This window comes from Zea mays, chromosome 5 (assembly GCF_902167145.1).
Source record: "Zea mays cultivar B73 chromosome 5, Zm-B73-REFERENCE-NAM-5.0, whole genome shotgun sequence".
Taxonomy (NCBI): Eukaryota; Viridiplantae; Streptophyta; class Magnoliopsida; order Poales; family Poaceae; genus Zea; species Zea mays.
Window position 1 is genome coordinate 21014992 of NC_050100.1, and position 25153 is coordinate 21040144.

The 25153-nt window shown below is 36.4% G+C and overlaps 1 protein-coding gene across 7 annotated transcripts in view; it reads right to left on the bottom strand.

Moving 5' to 3' along the window:
- The window catches only part of LOC100193317 (uncharacterized), a 46733-nt gene extending 29573 nt beyond the window's left edge, over positions 1–17160 (bottom strand). For 3 of the 7 annotated variants that reach the window (XM_008682911.2, XM_008682909.2, XM_008682912.2), the window contains exons 1-8: positions 16916–17154; positions 15981–16166; positions 13149–13238; positions 12870–13064; positions 12549–12633; positions 12233–12399; positions 6406–6594; positions 1777–1890 (exon numbers count right to left, since the gene is read on the bottom strand). In XM_008682911.2, coding sequence (XP_008681133.1) covers positions 1777–1890; positions 6406–6594; positions 12233–12399; positions 12549–12633; positions 12870–13064; positions 13149–13238; positions 15981–16166; positions 16916–17116 — 1227 coding nt within the window. In that variant the 5' untranslated portion in view covers positions 17117–17154. Of the gene's footprint in view, positions 1–1776; positions 1891–6405; positions 6595–12232; positions 12400–12548; positions 12634–12869; positions 13065–13148; positions 13239–15980; positions 16167–16915 lie in introns of all 7 variants that reach the window. The other 4 variants (NM_001138454.2, XM_020553063.1, XM_008682910.2 and 1 more) reach the window with 4 other exon arrangements.
- Positions 17161–25153: the final 7993 nt, after the last annotated feature.

The following is a 25153-nucleotide window of genomic DNA, read 5'->3' on the forward strand; positions in this document are numbered from 1 at the left end:
AGTGGACAATAGATGCTTATCACCAAACAAAGCCTCTAAAATATTTATTTGCAAGTTATACTCACTATAATGCTCGACACGGTCGATGCTTTCAACAAACCATATCAGTGCTTTGTGGAAGTATCAAGAAATTAGAGAGAAACAGAGAGTTGTCAATATTGGATTGAGTTTCTCACCTAATGCTTTCAAGAAACAATAATCATATTCTACTATGATTATCCAGTGCTTCCAACAGATCTTCATAAAATAGTAACAAATAGTTTCTTATTGTGAGGTGAGGATTAACACTCACTAGGTGCTCTAGCCAAATCAAATTGCAATGGAATATATGGGTTTGAATTTTATATGCAGAGAGAATAACTAGATTCCATATGTTAATGTAGCCATAAATAATTCACTACCTCACCAGTTTTAGTTTTTCCACCCTTTGGAGTTCATATATATAATATAGTTACACCTTGAAGTCAAAAGAAAGAACTAGAGTAATTTGTAAGTTTATTGACTAAATATTAAGAACATAATTAGTGCCTAGGGGCTAGTAATAATGTATCCACCTTTTTTGCTAGTTCTAAGAACATAAGGTTTGCTTTCTACTCTTGGTTACAGGCATCACCTAGATGACTTGGTTGTATTGATTCTTTTTTAGATTCCAAAGAGATGACACTTGCGGAAGACCCAAGAAATGTTGTGCTTGTTAAGAATCCATTGACCAAGAAAGGTTGACAAATTTCCACTAGAGAGCATTCCGTCCATGCATGGATCAAGAGGGAGGTGGTCCGAGCACATGTGTTCCAATAAGAACTAGTCAACTATGTTGTTTCTTCGACACCTAAAGAAAAAGCCTTCTAAACCATTTATGTCCTTTCTATTTGTTAGGGATGTTCCTAAACATCTGAATTATATGACAAATCTAATATTTTAACATAGATATGAATAGACTTTGGAGCTAAGTTTTAGTTGTGTTATTAAGAATATTATGAAGTAAAAGAATAAAATTTTATATATTTTTGTGTGCGTTATTTCTCCCTACAACAAAAACTTGAAAAAACATCCAAATCTGAATCTGATTCCGTATCCGAATTTTATATCAATTATTTAAAAAGATATAGAATGAATTCGATGTTTACTTTGTATGAATATTAATAGTTTCAATGCTAAAACAAGAATATAAATTTACATAGCAAATTATATATGTTATTTGTTCACAATCGAAGAAAGAAGATAAAAAAATTAACATCCGAATAAGTATCCGGATCCATCCCTACTAGAGGTTTACATTTTTGCAAGTTTTTCTTTCTTAGATTTTCCATACTCAAATATGATTGGAAGTATGTTGCATAATGTTTTTGCATTAGACACATCTCTTCCATGAGGAACAACAGCCGCATTGCAAAAAAATAGAAGCTCAATTCAATCCTCAATCTCACTCTCTCTCGCACAACTTGATGCTTTTAGTAGTCATATATCTTCCTAAGTGACAAAGTATGTATCAATCAATTCAAGGGCACATATTGAGTGTGAGAGTTATTCTAAAACATCTTTGATTAACGCAATGTTCTTCAACATCACAGTTGCATTGTATAACATTGCTAGAGAAACATTTTTGAAACGCAACATTTTTAAAGGTGATTGTAATTCCAGTCGGCCCTACAAATGCCTCATTTATAGAGGCGCTTGGTATATATGGCTACAAAAACTACTCCTATAAATCATTTTCACCATTAGTACAAATATAATGTTCCCTATAGTAGTGACAAAAAAGTATAAAAATAATACCTTTGACTTCATTCCGTCTTCTCCAAGCCATAGGAAATCATGAATCCTTGGGAGATGTTGTCTAAATTCATTTGAGTTTGGTTTTTCTATCCAACAACATATCATATTTAATGCCTATTATAGAAAAAATTAAAGTTAATAAAACATATAGTTTTGTACAATATGATTAGTTACAAATAAGGTACTGGTATGCCTCTATCTTTTGTAACCAATTTATTATGAGACACGTCATAAATTTAACTTATGTGATCTTAAGAAAATACCTTATCAATGCTAATCTAGAGAGTTTCATCATGCAAGAGAATTTCTAAGGTCTATTTAACCTACTAGGAGTTCGAGTCTTAAATTTCTATAGAGATTTAAACTCATTGTTGGCTTGGAAATGGACTAAACAAAATTGTGAAATAAAACTGTGTAGCTGCAAATGGTAGTAGCATATGCACTAGGAGAAAGTTAAAAACTTATTAATAGTATTCTTATTAGCATCTTACCTATGTTTTTGTTTTTATTTATGAGATTCCAAATGGACTACTTGAGAAATTGGATACCATTTGATCCATAGCAACATATGACCATGATAATCGTACAAGGGAAAAACTACTACAAATGGAAAGCCTTATGCCAACACAAACACAAATGTGGTCCACGCATTTCTACATGTTGGAGTCAAAATAAATATAAATAAAAAGTGACTAAGGTTTTGGGAGTACATATACATGCATACGTATTATAAAACCTATGGAACAGTGTCTTAAGTCTTACTGAATTTTAAATAAAAGTAATATACCTCGAGAACTTATTCTCTATATGAAAGAAATAGATCATCTCATTTGTGTGTGTAGTTCACATCATTTGGTGATCAAAATAAAGTTTAATCCTTTCAATGATGTATCATAATACAATTAAGCTCTAAGTTAGTAATCTACTAATTCTATATAGTTTATTCCATTAATATATTGATAAATACTTTTGTGTGTGCTTGGGAGTGTGTCCATATCATGGTATCTACAATAGCACAGTACTATTAATGAGTGAAATAGTACCAAATTTGAGTGGTGGTAGACCCATTTTTGTATGAACAATCTTTCTCTCTCCCTTTATTACCCATTGAATAATAAAAATTCCAATCTGGTTTTTGGTAATTGAATGATTTTCATATGAGATAATTAGGTTCTTAGTCCACAAGTGGTGTTGGCACATACATGGAGTCATGAGAAGAGGTGGGAAGGACCAAGGAGGCAAAGTGTTGAACAAGTGATGATAAGGCAATGGAAATAAAAGCCCATACTATTTTGGATCTCACTACAACTCTCCAGTGTTTGTACTAGAGAGTGCACCATAACATGAATCCAGAGGAATTTTATGTGGTTTTTGACAAACACACACACACACCAAAGCTCTTTGGTGGTTCACCGAGAAGATCATTATAGCAATTGAGTTTATTGTTGTTGCATCTAAGTTGGTTGGAGTTGCATTTGTGAGAGTTAGGCGTGGGCGTTCAGTCTAAACCGGGAATTTGGTTCGGTCCTTTTGGTTTTTTAAAATTTCGGTTCATACAGTGCGAGGACCGAATTAGTGACCTAGCAAATAAAAACGGACAATTCGAGTAGGTAAAGTCTCGGTTCGGTTTCCAGTCCTGGCCGAACAGAACCGATGAAACAACACGCAAGCTGCTAGGAACTAGCCGCTAGCCAGCCTGTCTGCTAGACTGCAGCATGCTGCAAAGTGCAAATCCTGCACCTTCAGCTTTAGGCTTCAGCAAGTAACAAGGTGCATAGTTGCAGACCGAGTCGTAGCCTGCATGAAGCTAGGGCGCTAGCAGCCAGCAAATATATTGTATTATTGTACAAGCAAAAACACAAGCAGTTTATACTCCAAGACATCACCAGGGCCGTTCCTGTCTTTTCAGGGACCAGTGCGAAATTCGATATAGAGGCCCCATCAACTCACAAATATATATAATTATACATATATTACCGAATATTTAACGTATAAAAATTATTATGCACTGTTTTGAAGTTTATAAGATAATAGATGTAAAATATAGCAAAAAACACTTACTTGTTATATGATATTATTAAAAATATCTTCTAACATTTTGTGATACAAAGACATTGCTTATATCATCGAGATCAATCTCATCCAACAACTTTTTTATATATATAGAATCGCCAAGCCATTTAACCTCTCTTGAGTTATTGTTGACCATAAATAGTTTATTAAAAAAAATAATTTTAAAAAACTTCTCTCTACCGAAGCAACCATCATATGTGTATTTTATAATACTCTCTCTATATCAAAATAAAATTTGTTTTGCTTCTTTAGTGGATTTATCATCATCAATATAAACAAAAAAAATTAAGAGCTAAAACAAATACTATTTTGAAACGGATGGAGTATTCGATAAGTAATTGTGACATTAGTTTAAACGAGACTAGTCGATAACTCGATATCACATCGCTCTTTGCGTATTTGTGCCTAGAATATATAGGTTTAACAAAAAAAATGCTAGCGTCCAGTGGCTAGGGGGCCCTCTGTTTTTGGGGGGCCGGTGCGGCCGTACCCTCCGCACCCCCTCAGTGCCGGCCCTGGACATCACTTGGTGTTGGAGACTTGGGGACGCCGGCAACAAACGAGCCGACCAACAGTCATCGATAGTGTTCGGTGCCGGTGGAGTGAGCCACGGACTCGTGGAAGTGGAATGTGGATCACTCAATGTGGGCTGGATCTCTGAATCTGTAGATTGTTGTGTTGTTTGGTCTAATCACGTAACAGAGACTTGGCAACGACGGTTATGCAAGCAGTCCTTCTGTGCAAGCGTGCAAGCAAACCATCTGATCTATTAGATTACGATCCAACCACAGATACAACCATAGTTTGTTAGGGGTTTTTATAAAGATTATTGAGCCGGTGGTGGAAGGGTTTAAATGTTAAATGTGACCTACGGTTGGATCATAATCTAATGGATCAGATGGTTTGCTTGCACACTTGCACATAAGGACTGCTTGCATAGCAGTTGTTGCCCAGAGACTTATAGCCGAAGAACCAAAAAACAATCGATTTCTAGCAACTAGGAACCGAATAACAAACCGACTGAAATTTCGGTATGATGGGGTTCAGTTTCAGTCTTATCGGGTTTGGTCTCCGGTCTCGGGTTTTTTGCCCAGTCCTAGTTAGAGTATAGTAGTACTATTGAAGAGAGATATAGGGATAGTTATAGTGATCAACTCTGATACGTGCAACTTCGATACTCCAACAACTTTGATACATGCAACATTGGCAAACTCTAGTTGATACAACTCTAACCAACTCCAATGGATGAACTCTAACAAACTCGAGGAGATGAAATTCCGGCTAAGTCAAGTTGATGGAACCTGACCCATTTCCAACACACACTTTAGACACACACAACATTGTAAAGGAAAGAATCTTAGAGAAGTTTTCAATGAGTACTTGAAATGTAATGGGTGGCCTACATTGGAATAAAACTCAAAAACTAAGTACTTAACATTCCAGTTTGAAATTTCATTGTTTTTGGGGCATCTCTATTAGACAATTATTTTTTGGACTAATCTCCAACCGTAGTATTCATCCAAATGACTAACCATATGGGTGGGTAGGTGCACATGTGTGCACAAAATCCATGAATTTAATATAAACCAAGAGCCATAATATTTTTGTTTATATTTGAGGGATGGATCAGAGTTTTTCGCGGACAAGAAAAAAGGAAAAGAAAGATTCATAGAAATTGTGAAGCAATGTTTTGGAGGACCCTCATAAAATCAATCATATCATAAAATATAAAAATCTTTAGCAAGGTTTGAACTAAGCCACTTTTCTAACTTGGACAATCCACATCTATAAATTCATCTAGATTGAGAACACTATATTAGTAGATATCGCTAGTCAAAAAATAGAGAACTCTAATAACATTCATGCTTCTGCAAAGACCTCAGTTAATTTACAAAGTAGATAATTGGATTTTAAAATAACAATAGGGTGGTAGGTTGCTAGCATTAGCAACATGTAACTAGAAGGCAACATGTATGTGCTTCAACAAACATAAAGTATTCTCTAAACATCTTCATAAAAACAAATTAAGTATGAGAGCTTTGCTAAGATGACTATATGAATCTACAGTCTTATAATTACCTGTGTTATTTGTGGGGATATATATATATATATATATATATATATATATATATATATATTCTATAGCATCTTTTTATCCACTACATTTCTAGGTATAGGAAAACTTAGGGAGCAGTTAATGCTACCCTTGTTCAAGGAACTCAAAATCATGAGTTGAAGTATTTTCCTATTCAGCTAGTAAAAAAATATTGCATCGTAAGAGAAATTTTAGTTGATTACAAAGTGTAAACAAACAAAGTTCAAAGAAACATTTCTCATGGTTGTCATTGTGCAAAGAGATATCTACAAGTAACTACACAATATCTAGAGAGCATTATATAATTTTGTTGATCTTTTTTGTGTTTTTTATTTTTTGATCTTTTGTGTGTGACATCATGTCTCTTTTTAATGTATTATAATCAATAGAGACATGTCCCTCCTATTGCTTAAAAATGTAGGAATAGAGCCTAGTCTTTTAAAAAAATAATGAGACACTACCTTGTTTATAGGGCATAAGCCAACATAGTTGCTGGTTTCATCTTCATAGTGGATATGTTCCATGAGGTCACTCATAGCTCTTTCTCGTAGCTTATTCATTGGCCAAAGATTTGATAATGGTTCTATAAACTTATTCAAATAAGCCATTGCAATACTTTGCAACCATGAAGGCTCATAGATAAGGTCTTCCTGCAGTGACCAAAGAAGAAAAGAACAACAATTACTACTATAGAATTGAATACCAGCATGATATATCCTTATTCAACTAGTCATTATTTTGTACATAGTAAAATTAAATTAGATACAACATGTGTATTTAGTGATTGAACTTTTCATAAGAACTCACGTACGATCATGCAACATCACATATGCATAGACTCAATATACTACAAGCACTACTAGAAAATGGAATGGCCTTGATAGCCAATAATATCCTGAGTGACCAAATAATACTGCCAAAAATGTATTTGTAACACCAATAATGCATAAAATTTTAAAATACATCTTGTATGTGAACATAATTTCAGCTCTAGTATACTTTTTATTATGAGACAAAAATAAATAATTAAGAACAACTCTATTAGGACCCTATTATAAAAAGACTCCCAACTCCACACTTAACCCTACTTCAAGGGATTCTCTCCACATTTGGTCATTGAATCAATATAGATTAAGTATTTTTAAAGGTTGACTAGTCACATTAAAGAAAGATCAAAAGCTGATTTGTTTGATTCTGTGCTCATATGGTTGGTTAAATGCATTTTGTTTAACTACTCATATATATTGCTTTGAGTTTGTATCATGAAATTATGCATACTACAAGATTTAAGGAAGAAAATAGGCAAACTACAACACTTAGTCGTCATATATAATATCAAGCAAGAATCTTGCATGACCTAGTATTTTTTGTATGTTTCTTTGATCATTTCCATGTCTCTGTCTCCTATGACCGATACTTGTCCAGTCCTATCCACCTCCCATCTATTTAGGCAAAGAGGAAAGAACAAAGTAGCATAAGGGAGAAGAATAAAGAGAAGATTTAAGCTTGCCATCATCACTCGTCATGCTCTCGTTGTCTTCTCTCTCGATCGCCCTTAATTTCTTGTTTACCTTGCTATCCATGATGGTGATGACATGCTTAGTGTATATCCTTACAACAAAATGGTTCTAGTGGCGAGGTTCACTATGAGATGAAGAGGAGAAGTTAAAGAGGGAAGAAGGAATTAATAATGAGAGAATTGCTTGGGGTTTATCATCATGCTTTCTATGGTCGGTGTCCTAGGTGAGATACCAAATAATAATCCATTCCTTTTGATCAAGTTTTATGTATTAAATCACTTTATTGGAAGGGATTTATTTGGAGTAATCATAAAAATTGGTGTACTGTAGGGCATGTAATTTCATCAATTATCTTCATTTTTAGGCATCTTATTGTCCTTAATAAATATGTTGCAACCATGGACACAACTATAGCAAACATGAATACATTTACTCTTACATCAAGATCAGTATCATACACACTATTTTTATGAGTGATATGATCATTAGAAGATGATTTTTGTTCCATGACAACTTGACAAGAATATGAATCATTATAGATCTCACTAGTTATAGATCATCTTAATGGATTAGAGCTTTTGATCTAAAGAAGTCATAGTATTCTTCATATGTTTCGAAATTCATAAACAACATAATTTTATATTAGTATATCTCTAATCATGAAGTTCTGAAGTATCTGTCGTGCTTTTGTTCATTAGTGGATTAATTAAATTTGATTATTTAGGTTATATTGAGACCTCTTATGTAAAACCTTATTATTGTGGTCATTAATTGAATTTCTATCACCCGATACGTTTTCAGATTTTTGGATTAGTGGCTAAAAGCTTACAAAAAACTGATACAATGGTGTTGTTATGAGTAATAGTGCATCAATAGTTGTTTATTCGTGCATGATTGTATGATGGTATTGGTAACGAGGATTGTTTATGATCAGGTGGTTTGCCCTTGGTCATGCCTAGCTCTTTTGTTCTATCACCAATCAAGGCAACTAAACATAAGGCACCCTATTTTTTTTATCAACCAGTGGTTTAGGCAAATAAACGTAACATTGTTGTCCACACGCTTTACCTTTATTATTTGACTAATTTTTAGTTCCACACACTAGTTAGATAATATTAAGTTTGAATTGGTCATTTTATTTGAAATACAATATTTTTATTTCCTATGTTACTGTTTTTAAATTAAGTTATAAGTTATATGAAGTGCATACATTGAGGTATTGCATTTCCACTCTTCACATTGATATACATTTGAAGGACTGTAGCCTAATTAGTAAAGTACCAATGTAGCAACACACATTGAAATGATTAAATGGTTGCATTCCACACTCCCTTTTGTGGTGCGTGTGGGTAGAAGCGAAGTGATACATTGCATCACATCTTTTGCATTTGTATTATAAAATATAGCTTATGAAGTAAGTGACACTTTAAATATATCGTTTAATTTTGATTCTTAATCAAACTATGATTTAAATAACTTTATTAAAATAGTTTCCTTATTAAGGTTTTCCACAAACATCATATGCTTGTTCCATGCAACTTAGATACTCGAGCTTTGTAGATAATTGGCAGGATGAGAGTAGAACTAGAAGCATGAGTGAATGCTTCTTAATAAACACCTCAAATAAACACATGTTGTGATAAATTTTTCAATGTCTTATCTTTTGCTTACCCTTGAAGTTAATAGTTGCAACTCAAGTTTGTTTATCACTGTGTCATCATATAATAATTAATTTAGTGTTCAATCTAGATGTTGTGGGTTGCTTCCATGTTCTCTTAAAGATGTTCTTGCTATATTTGTGTTTTGTTGTTAAACTTGTGTTTAACTAACTAATAGTTTGTAGTGTGTTAATGATCTAGAGTGTTGTTCATTTTAGGTGGTATAGAGGGGGTGTATGTAACATCATTGACTAATTTGATTTATGTCCATGCATGTCGAAATGTGAGATTGTGCATGCTTAGCTCTCACCTTAGTTGTTGAGATTTGGTTATACCATCGTATAAGTGTTTTTATAGCATAGGATTGATATCCCAACCTAGCTGGATTGTATGATATCCTGGCCCAAGGCTTAATAGGATTTATAGAATAATCATACCAACAAGGCACATCTTCTTTTTTGTAAGCATTTCTTGAAAGAAACCTTTGGGTTAAGCGTGCTTGGCCTAGAGAAATCTTGCGATGGGTGACCGACCGGGTAGTCTTCTTGGGTGCACATGAGTGAGGATAAAGTGTGCACAAAAGACTCATGCTGGTCTTTGGGGATGGTCTATGTTCCTAGAGGGTTGCTAAGACTAAGTACCATCGGTCCGGGAGTGAACGGGGTGTTATAAATGGTACTAGAGCCAACTCTCATGGTTTCACAGGCATTTGTGGGCTAAGGGTTTGGCTATATGGCGCATGTGGGCCCAGTGGTCATATGGCGTGGCATATAGCGACATTAGACATACATACATGGCCAAGGGGGGAGATTCCTGGCTTGGGGTTTACCATTGAGGACGTCAGCCTTCTAAGGGGGAGGATTGTGATATCCCACCTCGGGTGGATTGTGTGATATATATCCTGACCCAAGACTTAATAAAATTGATAGAATACTCATACCTACAAGGTGCATCTTATTTTTCGGAAGACTTTCTCGAAAGAACCTCTAGGTTAAGCGTGCGTAGCCGAGAGCAATCTTGGGATGGGTGACTGACCACAAAGTATTCTTAGGTGCACAAGAGTAAGGACAAAGTGCACACAAAAGATTCGTGTTGGCCTATGAAGATGGTCTATGACCATAGAGGGCTTCTAGAATTAAGTATCGTCGGTCCAAGAGTGGACGAGGTATTACAATAGGATACTGAACTCATGTTCACATTTTATATAAATTGAAAGCATTATTATTATTGGTAGATGTGCGGGGTTCATTTAGTGTATAGATTGGACTTGTGTTGTTTGGACTAAAGGCATTACTAAAGAGACCTATTTTATAATGGTGGTAATTCTAAGAATAAATTTAATGTCACCTTGTCAAATGGATTAGGAACTAAAAACCCCCAATAAAAGAATGTGACTATCTAATTCAAGTGATGGGAAAATTGAATAGAAAGTATTCGGCAAGAGATGGAAAAAATTAAATAATAAGAAATAAAGTCTATCTTTTTATCTTATCCTATGAGAGATGACTCCTATTTAATTTAACCTCTTGAAAACGTTGAATACACACATATATTAGGAGAGGGTGGGTATGGGGTGCATGGGTGTATGTGAGCGAGTTAAAAACCAACAAAAACAGTTACTTGTTTGACACTTGTCTTTAGTGGAGACATAATACTCTATGTGTATAATATCATGTGTTTTTTGACATATGTAATGATAAAGATATTCGTTGAAGTTCCTAATGTTAGTAAAAACTATCGATTAAAATCTAGAAGCCGATTAATTGAAATTTTGATACAGACAATTTCAAAACATGTAGAACTTCGTGAGCAATCTAACATTAATGAGCATGGTGTTCATACTGTTTAGGGGTGTCTTAAATTTTCTTTTTTTGTTAGATCATCAATTATGGTTACCTTACAAATAATTGATGCACCACTATCCCACAAAGGCATATGGAAGATCAAAATTTCAATTAAAATCAAAGTTTCTTATGTTTGGTAGAAAATTTAGTCATCCTACCATGATTGTATCACCACCAAAACTCTACATTTTCACAAACATTGGCCAAGTTTTGAATTACATGGATAGATTCGTGCAGCGCATGATGCCACCACTTTCCAATGTATGTGATTAGTTGCTTGCATAAATCTTAGCCCGCATTAGACTTTATACCACAAAACCTAAACCATCATAAACATATGCAATGTCATGGTGTGTGATTATATGAAACACAACACATACAATCGTATAAACATGTTATAGTGGGGGTCTCAAGTTCTAGTAAAGGTGAGGAGATGAGTAGAGATTCCATTTTTATGCCATGTCGACTTGTGCAAATCATCATTGCCTAATAGAACTAATTTTACATACTAGCTAAATGCAGGCAATCAATAGACTCAATGATGTTTTTCCACTTGTTTAATTGGGACTACTTTGAGTAGTGTGCAAGAATCCATAAAAGCCAAATGCAGGCAACCAATAGGCTCAATGGTGCTTTTCCCTTTGTAGACACCACAATATAATGCTACCACATATTACACTATGACTATACACTTCACATTATGATAAAATCATTATTGGAAGGCAATACATTATGAGCAATATCATCATTTATGGTTCCATTTGAAGAGGAATAATATTACCACAATTTCTAAATCTTAATTGATCTTGTTTGTATAGTAATATTTAAGAACGATCTTTTTACTTAAATAGACATGTGGCAAAAGTGGATTTGTTGGTGATGGTTGGTCAATTTTCATAGTACTCTGATTGAGATCGAATGACATCTTTTATTAACTAGTGACTGACATACCATTAAATTATGTCATGTTTGTTGATATTTGATCCATTGTACTATACATTTCAAGGTAATGAGTACATTGTGCTTATCGACACTATGGAATTTTGATCTACAATATTCCGTAAACGTGTGCCATAGTAAAATATATAGTGTGCCATATAGCACAAGTTAGATTGAACAATACTAAAAGTGACATGATGTACAATTGATAAATAAACCCTAATATTAAATTGTGTGAATGAGCATAATTATTTAGAACTAGACTATTTTGTGCATGCTGACTTGTGGTATCATAAAGCTTCAATGCTTAGAAGGGTAGTAATATACCTTGGCACAAGAATTGCAAGCCTTGTTCCAGTTGATCTTATTATATGGTATATTGTAGAGCTCATTTCTTATTTCTAAAATAGTTGTAGTGATAGGCCCAACAAACTTTTTTCCATAAATGTAAGCCATTGGCATGTAAACCATCCGACAAAAGCACCAAAACCTTCCTAGAAACAATTATGTTAAGCACAAATTAAAGGGCGTAAGTGCATTCAAATATTTGTTTGATTAATTTGCACTATAATGAAACAAAAGTTGGAACAAATATGCTTATGAACACATATGAGCTGAGAAATGTGGGATGAGGATAAAATACCAGGATGAATTGGGAGAAAATGTGGAAGCATCCATAACTCAGGAATGATTGCATTGTTCCCAGCCCAATCGTATACACCTATCATCTTTTGTTGAAAGCAACAATGGATTGCATTAATTTCACTCCACAACCATATATTTACAATGCCAAAGATGTTCATCGCAAGAATATTTTGCTTATCTAGTGAGAACTTACATTGTATTGCAAACTAATAAGAATAAAACTATGATAAGATGTCCATTCCATCTCTATTCAAGATCTATTAATATTAAAGTTTAAACTATTTTTGTATTTATAAATTTTAATGACTTATTTGCATACCGAGAGATATATCTTTGCCCATTGTGGTGCTGCAGTTGCACTTCCATGAGACAAAATCCAAGAACGCCCTTTGGATAATGCATCATTTTCTCCATCAAGCACCTCTCCTAGAATCCTTAAGGTTGCATAGTTTACACATGTGCCAAACATGGAGCTTGGTCCCAAGGTATGTGTTCCCCAGCCTCCATCCTCATTCTGTACATATTATATTTCATAACATTTGTAAAGACATATTTTATGTATTCATTGTGTGGAAATTTTAAGCAGACTTTAAAATACCTGCATGTTATAAATGTAGCGACATATCTCACGTATATGCTCTATTGACAAAACTTCATCCATTGATCGTGTGACATGTAATGCAAATATCTAAAAAGATACAAGAGGTAGAAGCAATGTTAAATTTAGCTACCATTTTATAGATACTAGTAAACAAATTTTGTGAGGATTGAAATATGATACCACCATGAATGTAATTAAGTAATGACATAGAATGAAATAGCTAAAGTTATACAATTTTTTATTTGACTAAGGTCATGTTTGGGACCGCTCTAGTTCTAGAAAATTTGTTAGAATTGATAGAGCATCTCATTAAAAGCTATAGAAAATCATAGCATTGGATTAGTGTCTCTCTAAAAAATATTTAGGTAAATCATTTTGTTTCTTCTTTAGATTAAAAAGTAATTTTTATAATAAATTAAATTTATATTATAAACTATGGCTCCACCTGAAGGTAAAACCTAAAGCAATCCTAAAGAGACCCCTAAATAGTAACCTTATGTACAACATCATGAGAATGGAACCTCAAAACATTATTGAGGTCATATCCAATCATCCACAATAATGGTCAACATTTTATACCTTAAACATACCATGTTTCTATTTTATGGTAGTATGTTTATATATTGTATTTTTATTTAAATTGTCAAAGTTCATTTTCATTGTGTTTCAACGTTCATGCATCTAATAAACACAACAATATGCAATCCCCAAGCAGCCATTTGGGTGCATGAACGCAGACTAGTTTGATGCGTACTACAAAGGTTCCAACATAAATTGAGAAGTTGGCTCTGAAATACGTGATTTAGCCTTTTTTACTTTTAAAATATGAAAAAGGAAAACTTGTCAACTTTTCATTTTAATAAAATTAAATATTTTCCATATACGTATAATTTTTATTGTATATCTCTGTAACAAAATCAAATTAATCAAAGCTTAAAGGGTTATTTATTTACCATGTTACTTTTAAAATCATTTTGAAAAATACCGTAGAACTAAATTATTTCCCCCCATATAATCAACTGTTCTCAATAGGTCGTGTTCTCTGTATTATTACTTGGGGCTAGTTTGAAAATTCAAATCTCCTTAGGATTCGGAATGAGGGAGAAATGAACTAATGTTCCCTTCAATCACTAATGGAATTTGAGTTTCCAAACTAGAACTGAGAGTTTGGAAACGAAGTTTAGCAACAATTTAATGTTTCTTTTAATAGAGCTCAAGTCTGAATTATATATATACTGTATTAAAGCATCAGTTTCAACAGTCATTCTGCGTCATCTTTTTACAAATAACCCATCACATCTATTTCAAACTAACCCGATGCACGCACGTCCCCTCCATGTCGGCCTGTTAGCCCGTTAGGCCATTTGGCATCAGTTTCAACAGTCGTTCTGCGTCATCTTTTTACAAATAACCCCTCACGTCTATTTCAAACTAACCCGATGCACGCCCGCCCCCTCCACGTCGGCCAGTCGGGCCATTTGGTTAAATCAGCGTAAAGTGTTGGAACAAATAGTCCTAGATTGTTAGTCCAAGTGGAGTGGAACTAGTTTAGATATGAAGGCTACACTCACTCACCATGTCATGGATGAGGGAGAGAGTGTGGAGAACCACACGCGTGCGCTCGCTCTCCTTGTCTGGCCTGGCCTGGGCAGGGCGAAGGGTGCGGGTGCATGGCATGCGTGTGAATGGTCTGCCAAAATCCGGCCTCTCTCCTTGTGGGGGTGTGGCTCCCTTTTTGTCATTTTATTTTTTTGGTTGATTAGTTGTTAAGTATAGAGCCCTGTCCGATCACGATAAGGATCTGAGCTGTTATCGGAGCGCGAGTCTATCGCTTCGTGGATAACGTGCAGATCGGATCGTGGGGGCTTATCGGTTTGCAGTCACGGTCCTATGTAAGGCGCCATCGTAGTTCTCTTCCACCTGACCGTCGACGTGCATCTGCGATCGGGAAAGCAAGTATTCGAAACCTGTCGCCTTCGAGATCCTGCACCGGGAGAGGGCGTGAATAAGGTTGTTGAAAAGCGTCCTCACACGACTACTCACGATCTCATCGTCGAAACTACTGCTTCCGCCAACGTCGTCTACCGGTATGTCTGATCAGTACGCATCATCTAATTTGACATCATACTTCAGTTTATCTGTTATGATAAAGGTGTACTGTATTTATATAATTATGTTTTTAGGTAACCTGTTAGGTTACTTATTGTAGGATATACAGCTAGACTATTTATTGTTGGTCATGATTTATATTCGGAATTTACTCTAGAAAATGTCTAATTTCTCAACAGTGAGGTGGGGGTGGTATAGTGGTGTCAAGTAATTACTCCCTCCGTCCCAAGATATAAGGCGTAACCACTTTTTATTCTTGTCCCACAATATAAGGCGTGCTCTCTCTATGCATACGTATATCGATGCAGTGGTATAGAGACAATTAAATGCATTTCTTAGTCTTTGAACCAGAGGTGGTTACGCCTTATATCCTGGGACGGAGGGAGTATATCACATTCGTTAACAAAGTGAATAAATACATGTCTTGAGACTGTTAAGTCATGGTTACCGTCACAATTGATTATGAATAATAGTATTGTGATATTGATCCAACAACAAAAATATATAAGCATCATCACCACCGTGTAAGAGATTTCAATAAAAAGACTAGGTCATCATCCATTCCTTGTTGACATTATCATGTCCCAAAAACATATTGGCCATGTGTGGTATTATGTTTTTATCACATTTAAAAAATTTATGTTACTTTATTGTGTGCTTTGATAAAATCAAAGCAAACTTTGGTTTCTCATAAACCAAAATCACAAAGAAAACTCATACCATGAGTGGTAAAATGAACGAAATCCCGCCGTAATCCCCAGGCCAATGCCCAGCAGGTCCTTGCAAAGAAGAATATTGATTAAGAGCACGCCTCAATGTAATTAGTATAGTTTCTTCTGTGACGTCTGAATCCTGGTCAATCTTGATAGCCGGAAGGTTTGTATTATGAAGGTTCTGTTTTGCATACTGCAAGAGAGATATACAACGTAAGACTTCATTAAACACGTCGTAGATGAAATAAATGTGTATGCAGTAATTCAAATTGAAAATCAAACAAGCTAGTCCTGCACACTACACTGAAAAAATACTGATTTTTTTTCCAATTAAAATTTGAAATACTCTGAATCTAAAATTTTAGAATGCCATATAATGTAGAACAGGTCTGATTAGAGCATGTACAATGATGTTACGTGGCACACATTTAAGAGAAGTTAAGTCTGTTTTGTTGTCAGTTAAGTTCCTGTCGGGTTTTATGTTTTATGTAACGTACCGTTTTCAAGACTTTGGTGTGTAGCTTTATAAAACTTGATTTTTCCTATAATTTTTTTTGGTCATACCCCTCTTCATTAATACTATAACATATTAGCTTATTTAATACCCATGAAACTTTAATGAAATTCCTATTACCTCCTCAGGGTGTATAATATCGCCCGTTAGAAGCATGTAGTACTAGTGTTGTTGGCTAATGTTGCCCATACTGAACCACAAGTAGTTATTGTTAGCGGATTTAATACCACTTTGGAAGTTCAGGAGATGAGGGGCCATCTTTTAATCGGGTTCATGGTTTCTCTCTTGGTTATATGGTTCATCTGGGGGGGTCGATCTTCAAGAAATTGCTGAGGTTTTACAAAGGGCTACTTACTAGATTTGGGCGAAAAAATGGAGGGGATATATAGTTCAGTGCCTTATTATGTCCAGGCCGGGACTGTACTTTCCTGCATGCGCATGAGAAGGTCACTGCATTGCCGTCGCGTGAAGCGGTTGCGGGTGTACTCCTGGCGCAGCCTATCGACCTCGGCGCGCTCCTCCGGCGTGCCTGCGGCGGGGTCGAACTCCCACACCTCTCTCCCAAGGAAGCCATTGGGCGAGCGAAGCAGCGGGTTGCTTGGCCTCTCGCCGATCTTTAGCCTCCACATGCTTGGCTAGCTTAGGATGGTGAAGGATTGCTGTGGTTTGGTTTGGTTTGGTTTCATTCCAACCGTGAATTTATAAGGAAATGATGTGTGCCGACAGACCCCCGTCATCATCAATGCGTCAACGCAATACCGTTGGAGAAATCCCTGGTAGCTGTGGCAAATTAAGGCACACACATTATTATACTTCATATATATGGAACTCGTTGTCGGAAAATGGGGCTGCTGCTGGCCAGTAGTAGAGTATAGCAGTATACCATAATTGATGCTTTATATATGTTTTAAATTCAATGCGTCAATACAGTGCTGTTGGAGAAGTCTAGTTAGTAGTAGTTCTCTGGTAGCTGTGGCAAATTAATGCAAATTAATGCATCACACGCCAGCACATAATTGATGCTTTATATGCTAAAGGATGCCTTCCGCTAGAGATAGCGTAAACTGTTGTGGTCACGAACACGAAGGAAGGAGCTTCAGATTGGCGGTGTATGCACAAGAAAGAGAAACTGACGGAAGCAAGGCAAAATTCTCAAGACTTGTTTAGCAGGATGTTAGCAACTCACTATCAGTGTGTATTGATTCAACTCAACAGTAGCGATTACAGAGGATTAGAGTCCAGGAAAGAAGAACAGCACGAGGATTAAGGATACGAGAACAATGCCGAAGCCACTCTAGAAGGGTCTAGAAGAATCTAGAGAGGGAGGTAGAGGATACATGGAAGAGTGGAGAAGGAAGATGAACAGCCGTATTCTGAATATTCTCTGCCCAATCCTCCTGACCGCCCTGCTTCTTTGTAGTGTCTCTTAGCAACATGGGTCGGCATGGGCCATTTGGGCTCACATTCCCTAACATTCTCTCCTTTTTAAAAAAATGGCTTGCCCCCAAGCCGATACATGGCATCAATTCCATCGGGATCTCATTGCAAGTGCAAACAATTTTTTTTCGAACAGAGATCACTCCATTTCTATTACTTTTATAATAGAAATACAACTGTTTTTATCCACATCTAGATAAGCACCAAGGGCTAAGCCTAGAAGGGATACATCTCCAGAAACTGACCTGATTCAGGTCACACCAACAAACAACAAATTGTTCTGAAACTGAGACAAACCAGAAACACAAACATAACAGCTAAGTTCCCAATCACTCCTCACTCATCTTCAGCAATAGAAAGCACTAGACATCAGAAACCCCAAAAGAGACTCAAAGACCATCCAACTCGACAGCATCTCAGTGTCCACCTTCCTCGCTCGGCGTCTGCGGATTGATCTTTGCATTGGCAGCCTTCAACAGGAGCTTCGCGCCATCATGCGGCAAGTCCTGGAGTTCCTTCTTGCTTAAACCTGCTCATTTCATAATCAACGCACATGCATGATAAACAATTTCCACAGGTGAATTGATCACAATGTTTTCAAAGCAAGCTTTATTCCTTGCTTTCCATAAGTCCCAACAAATGGCAGCAGCCCCTACAATTCCAATTTCTTTGGCATCATAGAGATTACAATTAAGCCACATCCAGCACTACTCAAGATTATTTGGAACATAATCAGAATTGAAACATTTAGCTATGCACCCCCACACTGATCTAGCAGTGTGACAAGTAAAAAATAAATGATTAGTCGACTCGAAATCTGGACAAAAACTACAAGAATTATCACCTGTCCAATTTCTACTAATCAACTTCTCTTTAGTTAACAACACATTGTTTTCAAGAAACCACATGAAAACTTTGATTTTTGGAGGAATTTTCCCTTTCCAAATATGATTGAAACAAGAACCATAGTTGTTACTATCAATGTTACCATAAAGAGTTTTCACAGTAAATTCTCTCTTATTACCCCCATTTCCATTTAACATCATCACCCAACTCCTGGAATTCAAACATCTGAAATTTTTCAAGGATTTCACCCATTTTTTCCTGTCATCGTCACTTAACCATCTCCTGAAATCAAGTTGGCAATTTTTCTCAATGACATCAATCACAAGAATCTTTTTGTCATTACAAATATCAAACAAGTATGGTTCAGATATAGCAAGAGGAGTTTCAAGAAGCCAAGAATCTTCCCAGAATCTAGTCTTATCACCAGACTGCGTAATAATTTGTCTCCCCTGCATGTAATAATCTCTAACTTTAAGCATATCACTCCACACCTGAGAGTCACCCACCCTGGGGCCAATATTAAGAATACTGTTACCATGGATATATTTATTATTCACAATTTCTTGCCAAATCCCCTTCTCCTTTTCAAGTTTCCACCACCACTAGCACATTAAACATATATTTATCAGTCTTAAGTTTTTAATTCCAAGCCCACCTTTTTTTGCTTGTACAGACTTTATCCCATCTAACAAGATGATATTTCTTTTTATCCCCTTCACCTTGCCAAAGGAACTTCTTCCTTTTTTATCCAGATTATCAATAATTATTTTTGGAAGCAAATACATTGACATATGGTAATTTGGGGAGTTGGATAAATGTGCATTAATCAGGGTAATTCTCCCCGCAACAGATAAAGAACTACCCTTCTAGCTATCAAGTCTTTTTTCTAACTTTTCCTCAAGTTTCCTCCAATCAGCAATGTGCAAATGATTCGGACTGACAGGAACTCCAAGGTACACCATTGGAAAAAATTCCAATTTGACAATTAAAGAGATTAGCATATTGCATAGCAATATCGTCATCTCCATTAATCACAAAGATTTCGCTCTTCATAAAATTAATTTTCAGACCAGCCATCATTTCATAGATATACAATAACATTTTCAAGTTTCTGGCTTTATTAATGTCATTTTCCAAACATATGATGGTGTCATCAGCATACTGCAACAAAGAAACCCCATCGGGGATTAGGTGATTGCCCAAACCTTTTAAAACACCATTATCAATCGCTTTATCCATCATTCTAGCAAGACTATCAGCCACAAAATTGAAAAGAATGGGGGAGAGGGGTCTCCCTGTCTCACACCTTTAGCACTTCTAATGTATTCCCAGTTTGGTTATTGATTCTAACACTAACAGTGCCACCCTCAACCACCATGTGCATCCACCTTAACCATTTCTCACAAAAACCTCTATTATAAAGGCAAAGAAACAGAAATTCCCAATTAACTTTATCATACGCTTTTTCAAAATCCAGTTTAAGGATAACCCCAACTTCTTTCCTTTTTTTAGTCTCATGAAGGATCATAACTCCAGTCATAATGTTTCTGCCTTTAATAAATGCAGTTTGATGCTCACTGATCAACCTCTGAGCATAAGGTTCAATTCTTGAGGTTAAAACCTTAGTAATGAGCTTATATAAGCCATTCAACGACAAATGGGTCTAAATTGCTGAATTTTTGTGGCCTCTTTAATTTTTGGAAGCAACGTGATAATACCATAATTAATTCTGCTAACATCCAAATTTCCACCATAGAAATCATGGAACATGTTGACAATATCTTTTTTAACAATGTCCCAACAAACTTGATAAAAATCAATTGGAATATTATCTGGACCAGCAGCTTTATTGCTTTCCATCTGAAATAAGGCGTTTTTGATCTCTTTCTCACAAAATTGACCACAAAGAACTTGGTTGTCTATATCGTCCAACCGCTCAATTCCATTCCAGATTTCCATGTCAATTTGAAACAAGTTCCCTAGGGCAGGGCCAAAAAGCTCAGTATAAAACTGAGTAGCATGTTCCAAAATATTTTCATCCCCAAAAATCCTCTTGTCTCCATCTTCCAGGAAGACAATATTATTTTTTCGTCTCCTACCATTAGCAATGCGATGGAAATACTCATTATTTCCATCACCATGCTTAAGCCAGTTTTCATGCGTCCTCTGCTTCCAAAACAGTTCATCTTCATCAATCATCAGAAAATTTTCTTTCATAAGATAACATCTTGCTTCAAGCTACTGAATATTAAGAGGACCCAACTCTTCATTCCTTTCCAGCCTATTCAGATCATATATAATCTGATCTCTCTTCTTCTTTTTCTCCCCTTTAAGTTCCAATCCCATCCTTTAAGAAACTGCTTGCATAACTTTAGTTTTTGTTGGATTTTATCCAGTGAACTTTTAGCTCGCCATGGTTTGTTCCAAATATCTTCAACTATTTTTTAAAAATTTGGATGAGATAACCAACCAATCTCAAAAAAGAAGGAAGAGTGGGATCTCTTACATTGTTTTTCAGACTCAATAATGAGAGGATTATGATCAGAAAGAATCCTAGGAAGCTTTTTAACTTTTACAAGAGGAAACATATCCTCCCATCTTTTGCTCATCAGAACTCTGTCCAACTTAACCAAAGTGGGAGATTCATGCTTATTGGACCAGGTATAACCATCACCTACCATATGAATTTTTCTCAAACAACACTTCTGGATCACCCAATTAAAAAGATCAGAATGATGGTGAATATTATTTTATTTGTTTTCTTCATGAGTAAATCTTATAATGTTGAAGTTCCCACCAACGATGTAAGGTTCTTTACTGTTATCACAAAAGGTCTCCAGCTCATCCAGGAAACTATCTTTATTTCTCTCATGAGCTGGACCATAAACCACCATCAAGTTCCACTTGCAAAGAGAACTTTTATCCCAGTAATTAACTTGGAGGACATACTTTCCTTGCTTAAAGGATCCAACATCAAGATCATCAATCCTAGATCCCTCCAGAATACCTCCAGATTTCCCATTAGGGCTGATTTGGTGGTAAGGGATCCCAAGGGGATCCATGGGGAAGAAATTTACTTGCAATTCAATTTTGAATAACAAGGGGATTCCTCCCCCATGGATCCCCTTGGGATCCCTTACCACCAAATCAGCACTTAGAGGGAGACCAAAGCCACAAATAGTCATTCGAAGGATCCAACTTCTTTGTAATAGAGACATCACCTTCAACAACCATGGTCTCTTGCAAACCAATGAACTTAAATTTATGAAGCCCAATAAGGTTCCTGATAAAGGGGGCAACCCCTTTTTTCCTGATACCTCTACAATTCCAAAGAAGACCCATCATTTGGAAAACTTTTTATCAGGGATCTGCTCAGCAGCACTATCAGAGGATTCCCCAGTGCTTTTGATCTTTTTTTGGCCAAGATTTTCTTGTGCCTTTTTATGATGAATTCTCATGTTTTTTAGTAATCTCTCTCTTTTTCTTTCTTGATTGAACCAAAACGAAGGCATCTGTTTCATATCCTTCATGGTTTTGAGTCTCTTTTTCCATATCATTAATAGTAGTTCTATCATTTTCACCCTTTTTTGCAACACCAATTCTTTTTTCCTACCCAAACATTGTCTAGCCAATTCCATTTCCTTTATCAAGTCAATAGACTCCATGTTTGTGTTGTCCATATTAACCCCCATCTTTTTGCTTATATAAATTATTTCAGTAGAAGATAAACAAGAAATTTCGGAGTTGGGTTTAGACTTGTTACATTCCAAGTTTCTTTTCATAGTCATCCTTCTGTTTTTTTTCTTCAATTCTGAGGCCCTGGTCTTTCTTAAGTCTCTCACTGACCCTCCTTTCAGGAATTGGGGAAGGAATTTTCTTCTGTTGGACATCATTTTGGCCCATGTCATCAGCCTTGATCCACTATTCTTTGGAATAGATTCATCCTCTTGAGAAGTATTCAGAATCACACTTCCCTGAGTATTATCAAATATCATCTCATCAGAATTTCCTTCTTTTTTATCATTTGGGTCTAGTTCTTCAATAATGATAGAACATTGCGCGTTCTTGCTACGTTGCCCAACATTTGTATTCATTGTGTTCATACACTTCAGTTGGGTATTCCAAGCAGAATGACTACTAGAGCCAACACCAGTCTTCACAGTCAGAAGATCATCTCCAAGAAGATCACTGACATCATCTTCTTCACTATCAGTAATGTGAACTTTATCTTTTTCATCATCAGCGCAATTGAAATAATTTTTGCCAGCTTTAAGAGTACTCCCCTCATTCTCTTTTCCTTTACCCTTGCCTTTATCAACTTTCATATTCCCTTCATCGAACAAACCCATATCCTGTCTTTTACCCTTCGGCATTTTACCTTCATATTTAAATCTCTTAGCATCTTTCTGGTATGATTCATCCACTTTAACCTCTATTTCAGCATTTCCTTCTTCATCCTCCGTAAGAATTTCTCTTTCAATAAAGAAATCATACAAGAACATTCCAAGGGCACTTTCCACAACCCCTAGAACTGCAGTGACATCTCTATAGGCTATTCTAGCTCTGACATATTCATTTCTGAGCCTAGTTTTCTCATCAACTTCGACCACCTTGCCCACTAGACCACCAACTTTCGCAATAGTAACTAGAGATCTCTGCTCCATAGGTATGCCACTAATCCTGAACCACCCTTTTTGTAAGCTACCTTTAGCATTAACCGCATGGGTCCAAGGATCAATAGTGATTTGGGCTTTTGCGGTTCTCATCCCCAAAGGTCTGAAGTACCCTAAGTCACCAATCATCTTAGGGTCTGGAAATCTCATCACAAACTTGTTATCACCAATGGATCTAGCAGATCATCTCCACATATTCTTGCCAAGCATATTCATGCTCATACGTATACGTACGCCTCTGGTGTCATATAGTGAGCTCTACAAGGTAATTACACTTATACATGACTAATACATGCTTATCTCCCACTAATCCTCGCATCCTCCCACTAAACCTCACCTCCTCCCCCTAATCCCCCCACCTAGCCTATAAATAGAGGGGCAAGGGCCTCCTCTCAAGCCACCCCAAGCCATTTCATGGCAACTCTCTCCCCCCCCCACACACACACCCACTCCCACTCCAAGTCCCACACAAGCACACACTAGCACAAGGATCGTTCGGTCGTTCTTCGATCTTTCGTCCACCTATTCTTAGTTTGTTCGTTCGTTCGTCCGATCGTTCGATCGTTCATGGTTCGTTCGTCCGTTCGTTCGTCCAAATAATCTTTGTCAGCCGTTATGTTGCCGAAATTCCGATCATTCGTTCGTCCGACCATTCGATCGTTCGTCCGTTCATTCATAGTTCCTATTCATCGTTCATCGTTCGTTCATAGTCCCTATTCATCATTCATCGTTCGTTCATAGTCCCTATTCATCGTTCATCGTTCGTTCATAGTCCCTATTCATCGTTCGTTCATAGTCCCTATTCATCATTCGTTCATAGTCACTATTCATCGTTCATCGTTCGTTCATACGACTATTCATCATCATTGTTCACCATTACTATTTATCGTTACTATTCATTATCGTTACTATTTACCGTTACTATTCATCATTGTTACTATTCATCGATGCTATTTATTGTTACTATTCATCGACCATCCGATCACCCCAAATTTCAACTGCTCATCCATCATGATGTACAGCTCACCTAAGACTTGTCAGACCAGTATTCCAGTCATACGAACCCCAGTGACTGTGATTTTCCTTCCAGTAAGAAATTTCCATCCGGTCACCCATCCCAGATCTCTCCAATTTGAGCACGCTTAACTTTGAGATTCTTTCGAACCAGGCTTCCAAACTCAGATTCCAATAATTCTTATTTCTAAATTCTTATCAAATTATTCCCTATCCCACCATGTCATCCCTTAAGCATGGTTCATATTCCTAAAAACTCCAAAAATAATCTTGTCCCATATTCTGCCTATAATTTCCCTGTTCAGACTAAGTCAGGTGATTCGTTCGTCACTATTCTCACCAACAGTGAACTCTATTGTACTACACCACATACACCCAGCTATAAATACAACCACTACCCTCTCCCTCTCCACACACTCAGCACCCTCAGCCAAGGCAAACACCTCACCCACTCAGTTACTCTGCTCTATCGGCTACACGCATAGTGTCGCTTCGCCTACAATCCACCCTCCTGGTAAGCATCTCCACTCCACCACCAGTGATATCACAACACCACATGACATAGATTCTGCTCAAGTCTCTACCCATCCATATATCGTCGTTCTGGCCACTATACTAAATATTTGTTGATATACTTGTTGGTTTGTATGTTTGCTTGTTCATGTTGCATAGTTATCGGAGTGTCTGTGCCGTCTC